The sequence below is a fragment of the Mirounga angustirostris genome, unplaced genomic scaffold, assembly GCF_029215605.1.
Source record: "Mirounga angustirostris isolate CCGP_5_RB_7025 unplaced genomic scaffold, mMirAng1.0.hap1 SCAF_1, whole genome shotgun sequence".
In the NCBI taxonomy this organism is placed as follows: domain Eukaryota; kingdom Metazoa; phylum Chordata; class Mammalia; order Carnivora; family Phocidae; genus Mirounga; species Mirounga angustirostris.
Window position 1 is genome coordinate 117,555,754 of NW_026991709.1, and position 6,908 is coordinate 117,562,661.

The following is a 6,908-nucleotide window of genomic DNA, read 5'->3' on the forward strand; positions in this document are numbered from 1 at the left end:
GTGATAGAATCATCCACCACTCACTCTCCCGAGGCCTGAAATCAAAAGCATCACTCCCCACATACCTCTTTACAGGCATTAAAACATCCTCTTCCCCTCCCCCCGCCCCTGCCCGGACCTGAAGACGATGCAGGAACTCAACTGCATGTGTGGGTGCGTGGGAGTGTCGTGTGGAGGGAAGGAAGACGGTTGGGGGAGGGTGGTAAAGTGACACCTCGGCCTTATTCACAACTACAGATAAGACATGCTTTTTATTTCCCTCTTGGTCTTTCTGAAGTCATCTCTAGAGACGGGGTTTCAAACATGATCTTTATTTCATTGCTGAGACCCAGGGAATATTAATTAACAGCCTTACTCAGATTCACATTAATTTCAAACCGACAGCATAATCCAGCCACAACTACACCGTCTGCAACAAGAAATCCTGGACAGGACTGGCCACAGCGAGGCAGGGATGCATGGAAACAGGCAAGCATTGTCTCATTCAGCATCCACAAGAGGCCAAACTTCCTGAAAGTAACTATTCCTCTGCCTGGTTAAACTGCACATTCAAAGCCCTCAAAATAATAAACAAATATTATAACCTCAGAGCCCTCCCTTAGGTACCAAGGCAGCATTTGTTCTTCAGGGGTGTTTTGGTCCCTGCCTTTATCTTGTTAATGCAATTGAGAAAACAAATAATAAACGTCAAATCCTTCATTTGGAAATTTTAACTTCTCCACCTTCAGAAATTCTGAATTTTCGTTCCTAATTCCTCCGTGGGAAATATGAGCCTCTACCCCGTCCCCCTGGAAATCTTGCAGATGTTCCTGTTGCCCACTCCCACATCCAAATAGAGCCCAAGGCCCCCTTCCTCCAGCAAACTTTGGTGAATAGCCTGGCAATTTTTCTAAACAGGGAACACATTCTTCCACTCTTTCTCCCTTCTGAGCGCTTTGCACTTTTGATAGTTCGATACTTCATTCACTTACTTACCAAGTGTTTATCAAGTACTCACTATGCGGTGGACAATGAAGGGTCCAGGATTTGCCCCAGTCCCTGCCTGCAAGGTGCCCACGAGTCAGCCTGAATGAGGCCTTTGAGCGCCTCTGAGCTCCCTGAAATTCAAGCCCCCAGCCGTGCCACTGCCTTGTTCCAAACTCATATTTGTTGACTAAATGCACCGGGTAGACTTCGTTTTATAAATAGAGCTTTCTAATTAACAAAGGAATTCCAAAGTCAAAGGGGTCAGTCAGGCATGCTATCAGCTGAGCAGAATTTGAAAATAAAAATCACTCTGATAAGCCACTCTGAAGAATATTTCCTCCTGGCTGATGGACATATTGCCAAGTTGGGAAACGTGAAGGGATCGCCTTCACATCTGCTGCCGTAGAAATGGTCACGGCGCGGCTGCAGTTTGCTGTGGCCCAGGTCTGCTTGCACCAGGGGCTGACAGAAGCTTATTAACGCCAAAAAATGCTTCGCTCCTTCTCAAACCTGTGGAAGCTGAATGTCACTGATACGACTATCTCGGCCGTTAGCGGGGGCTACACCTGTCTTGCCTTCCTAGAAGGCAGCTACGTACAAAGCTCCAAGAGTCACAGTTCGCCTTTTCCAATTACAGAGTGGCAGAGTGGAGAGAAAGCATCTGCCACAAACAAGGGTATCGGGCAGAAACCCCGTTCCAACACCGCAAGGGGACAAATGTTGGCGTTTATGCTTCAAATTTCCTCTGAGCAGAGGCCACGAATGCTCTGCCTGCTGCAGAGGCTCCACGCAGCACCCGGGATTTTTTTAAAAGCGAAAGATCCAAACACATCGCAATTCTACTTTAACACAAAGTCCTTAGATATACTGAGAGAAGAATGAATTCCACTGTTTAAAAAACCCTTCACTCAAAAACGAAGCATGAATTTTACTGTGATTAAGTGAGAAGAGCTGATTCTAACGCCACATGAAATTTGTTTTTAAATGGTTATTTTATTCAGAATGGTTGCCTTTTAATGACGCTGTCTTGATTTCCTGTTAAACCTATTTCATCGATAGTCATCCAACATTAATATTTATTTTTTTCATTTAATTTTAAAGTATTCTTAAATTAAAGCTATTGGCAATATTCTACGGCTGCCGATGATAATTCCGCAGAGGTGCTACCATGAAAATATCATAGAAAACATGATCAATGTGTTATAGCTGTCATCTGGTTTAATAAACACAATACTCTAAACTATTTTAGGAAATTAAGAACTAGCCATTCTAGAGTATGTTATAAAATCCACTGCTAAATACAACTCTTTTTTTTAACTTCTGTGCTTCTTTATCTTGAATTCTTAACAGTGTAGTTAGATTTCACATTGTAATGAAAATTATGCTTAAGAGTCTTACATTCTTATACTTAAGGATCACCTTGGGTTAAAATCTTTCCCATGTACATATTATTTTTCATCATATTTTCCTTCAAATCCCCCGCATTTAACCAACACGGGTTGACCTGCAGAGATTTCACAATAAATTATAGTAAAATAAAGTCATGATGATCTCGAACTTGTACCGTCTATAATGAAATATATAACTACACTGTCTCTTGTACCTATTTGGGCTTTAAAACTTCGTACTGTAATATGACATTCTACAGAATGCTTCAGTAGAAATGGGCTCGGGACGACAGCACAACATTACCATTGCCAGAAAACTGGCATGGTTTTCTCCCTGGAAAATACCAAATCTCAAAATCCAACACATTTACTCATAATTCATTTTCATTTCCTCTTTCCCAGAATTCATTTTCATATCTAAAAGAAGCTCTTGGCTGAAGCCTTCTACTGTCTGCAACATGTTATAGCTTCTTTGCAATTTCACTTTTAGGAAACACAGTAAGGAAAAGTAATGCACCCTCATGGGCATCCCACGTAAGCCATGATAAATTCATATTCTTGTTTTGCACTGATTTGAATGGGAAGCAAGAAAGAAAAGGAGAAGCCTGCGAGTGCCCTTATAGCTCACAGGTGAAACTTCCCTTTTCAAACGCCTCCATGTACTGGGTCACAGGCAGGAAAACACTCCAGACATATAGACTTGTCATTTTTCTAACCAAAGAAGTTGCTACCATCGTCAACAATACCTTCACGCTGATTTTTGAGGTCTGTTTTAATCATCAGAAATTTTTTTTTTACTTATATACCTTTCTTCCAAAAAACCCTTTTTCTGAACTAACCTCAGAACCAAAACATGTCTCCGCTTCAAGGTTCCCCAGTCTTAACTGAACAGTAATCAAAATCCAATGCTTCAAACCCCCAAGGGAGCTGCTTCTTCATTTCTGTGCTCAAAGTGGAACAGGAAAGGAGTGCGAGCTTTTCCCTCCACTGCCTTGCTTGGTGTTTGCCTTTAGAATTCGAAGGTCTGTCCCCATTCCTGCGCACCTGACAGGCTGTGATTTATATGTGAGAAAACAACTCCAAGGTCCTTATCAAGGAGTCAGAAACTGCTCCCACCCACCTTAGCGGTTTTCTAGGAAACAGACTGGGAAAGGGGGGTGGGGGGAGGGGAAGCAAATTCTGTCTGAAGCTACCCAGGACAAGTAGCATAGGTAAATCCAAAGTAATGGAGGCAAATATTAAAAAGAATATTATTTATTATCTTTTTTTATTAATACTCACGGAGAACCTTTGCTTTTTACACAAGTCTACTTTTAGAAGAATGCCTCCTCGGCTATCGTGCCCAATGGAGCTCTGTGCTCGGGCCAACTTCCAACTTCCCCTTTCTCTACCCCACCCCTCACGACCAAATTACTGTTGTACATGTTCACAGATACCACGAAAATTTTGTAAACAAGATTTAGGTTACTGGATCTTGATTTAATCAACATCCCACTTCAAAACGGAAGGTAGGTAGGAGAGAGGGTAGGAAAGGTGAGAAAAAGGAAGGGAGAAAAGGCAGGGAAGAGGAGAGGAGGGGAGCTGGTCAGAACTTTCAAGTCTTGCCTTTGCTGAGATGTGTGCGTATCGTGGCTGTTCCTTGAAATTCAATGACTCAAAACATTGACAGCAAGTGCCTGTGTGGTTATTTATACTATATATCTATAATAGAATATGTGGGCTTCCTCAGTTTGGGTCTGGGCTGTTTTTGTTGCAATACACCACAATCCTCCTGTGGGTGTCTCCACAGGGAGTCGGGTCTCCCAGGAAACCCTCTCAGAGCCGGGGCTTCCGGAGCAGGGTCTTACTGAGGTCTTTGACCTCCTCGGGACTATTGACCCGCTCATAGCCCAGCACCGCCATGGGCTGGTAGCAAAACTCCTCCACCTGTTTGATCTGCTGGAAGGTGAGGGCCGTCCGCCAGGCGTTGGCGGCCTGCGTGGCGTTGCGCGCAGACACCACAAAGGGCTTAGAGGAGGAGCCTGAGCCACTGGTCATGTTGAGGGCAAACTGTTCCATTTCGGGGCTCACCAGCAGCCCCACAAAGTCGTACACCCTCCGTAGGGTCTTGACGGGGTCTCCCACTAGGTCCTCGTACCGCACTACCAGGTAGTGGCCTTGCAGCCAGTCAGGGGGCTGCAGGGCTGTCTGCAGTGTCTTGGCCATGCTGTTGCAGATGACCTCCATAGCGCCAAGAGCGTGGTAGTCCGCCGGGCCGCCCACACCCTCCTTCTTGACGCCCAGCTTGTGGCCAGCGGCCTCCAGGAAGGGCATGCGGTGGGCGCGCGGGTCCCGGCTGCGCACCACCTGAAGGCTCTCACGGATGAGACCGTGGCGCGAGCGGATGCGTGAGCTGGCCACGGCACGCGGATCGCGCACCAGGTGGATGACCTTGAGGTCCAGGGCAGGGTCGCGCAGCAGCGGCGCCAACACGGCCACGTCGAAGACACGCACGCCCTTGATGACCAGCGTGCGGTACTTGCGGCACTCCTCCTCAAAGCGCGCCAGGCGCTGCGGCGGGCACTTCTTGCACACGCGATCGTCCACCAGCCCCACGACCTCCTTGCGGTAGGCGGGGCAGAGTGGCGAGGAGCACACCACCTTGTTGGTGGCTGCACCGAAAATGCCCAGCGTGGTGAGGTTGCGCCCCCCGCTGCCCGCGGGGCTGTACAGCTGGAAGACCGAGAGGTCGCAGCGATAGAGAGCGCTCAGCATGTCCCGCGCAGCCCCTTGCAGGGAAACAGCGTCCCCTGGGTACAGTTTTTGCCACACGTGCCACACTGGCTCGTAGAGAAAGAACACCTCGGGGTTCTGGTTGAAGAGCTCACCAAAGAAAGAGGAGCCCGAGCGCCACGTGGTGAACACATACACCAACTGCCTCTTCTCTCCGCCACCCCCGGTGCCCCGAGTGCCATTGCGGGGAGGGGCCACCGCCCCTGCTGCGCCTGCTGCTGCGGCGGGGGCCGCCCCGACGGCGGCGGCGGCGGCGGCAGGAGGGCGGTACGGAGTACGGGGGTCCAAGCGGGTGTGTGCGCGGGGCGGCACTGCCGGAGGAGGCCCCGGGCGCCCCCAGCCGCCCCCAGCCGCCCCCGCCGCGGCACCCAGCGGCCCGTCGGGGCTGCACTGCTGCAGCGGCTCCTTGTGCCACTTGTAGTCCAGGAGGTTGAGCATGGTGAGCACCAGCAGCAGCGCATAGCCCGCGCACAGCACCAGCGCCTTCCTGCGGAACACCTTCATTCCGAGCGGGGACGCGGGCCAGCGACGGCCCGGGCGCCGGGGCCACGGCGGGAGCAGGGCGCGCGGCGCGGCGGCAGGCGCGGCCGGGAGCAACCGGGGGGGCGCGCCCGGCGGCAGGGCTCGCGGCGGGCTGCGGCTCATCACAGGCACAGCCGGGGCCGGCGGCGCGGCGGAGGCGGCCCTGCAGCCCAGGAGGGGGACGCAGCGGGCCGACTTCGGGCGCGGGGACTGGGGCCGCGGCTCCGAGGCGGGCGCGGCAGCAGCGGCGGCTGGTCCCCGACGCCCAAGGCTGGCTCTCCCATGGCAGCGGCTCCGAGAAAGACCTGCGAGGGGAAGCGGAGTAAGCCGATGCGCCCCAATCCTCCTCCCCACCCGCCTCTTCCACCTAAGTAACGCCCACCCTCGGGTCAGCCGGGCTCCCCCGCTCACCTGGAGCCGCGGGCGCACCCCGGAGCCGCCCGGGATCACGGCCGGGTGGTCTGTCCTGCTGTCACTCGTTCCTCGATTTCTCGCTCACAGTCCTTCCTGGGAGTCCCCGCGCCTAAGAGGGGGCCGTGGGACTCGGCAGCCCAAGCCCTGGGCAATTTCCGGGCAGTGGGCGCCCTGCGGCTCGGGAAGGGAAACTTTCACCCGGCCTGGAACCCTGCTCCGCGCTCCGCTGAGCCCAGCGTGCCCAGCTCCAGCGGCGTCTCCGCCGACCTCTCGAGACCGCAGCTTCTTTCCTCGCTCCGGGGGGGCGAAGCCGGCTGGGGGAGGGGGCTTATACAGGACCCAGCTCCCGGCAAAGCGGCTCCGCCTTTCTCGCTGTCGGCCTCCGCGCCCGGAATCTTCCCATCTCTCTGGCGGCGGTGGATCGGGCGCAGCGCGACCCTGCAGCGACAGCAGCTGCTTCTTCCATCACTCGGAGGATGCCCGGGCCGGCATAGCCGGCAGCGCCCGCCGCTCCGCAGCCTCCGACTGGCCCGGGAGGAACCCTACACACACAACAATCGGCCAAGGAGCCCCAGTCGGCAGCGCTCCCTTGCCACCGCCCCCCCCCCCCGCCCCCGCCGGCACCAGCCGCTTCTGGCCAACGAGGTACCGGGGCAGAGGAAGCCCCCGCCGCTGCCGCCGCCGCGCGAAAGCGGCGCCCGGGAGGATGCTGCTACCCGACTCCCCCTACGCGGAGCGGCTGCAACGCGCTCGGGCCAGCCTCTGCGCGGCTCCTGCCAGCCTGCGCCGGGTTGGTGCGCGCCGCCGTCTGTCGCTGCGGCTCCTCCCCTTCGCCGCGCTGCCCTC

General features: G+C 53.7%; 1 protein-coding gene across 1 annotated transcript; it reads right to left on the minus strand.

The window, feature by feature from the left end:
• Window positions 1–295: 295 nt before the first annotated feature.
• Window positions 296–6,199, minus strand: CHST2 (carbohydrate sulfotransferase 2). The gene is made up of 2 exons (XM_045903630.3): window positions 6,060–6,199; window positions 296–5,953 (listed from the first exon to the last, which is right to left on the minus strand). The coding sequence occupies exon 2, from the start codon at window positions 5,769–5,771 to the stop codon at window positions 4,170–4,172; it is 1,602 nt and encodes a 533-aa protein (XP_045759586.1). The 5' UTR covers window positions 5,772–5,953; window positions 6,060–6,199; the 3' UTR covers window positions 296–4,169.
• Between the last annotated feature and the right edge of the window lie 709 nt (window positions 6,200–6,908).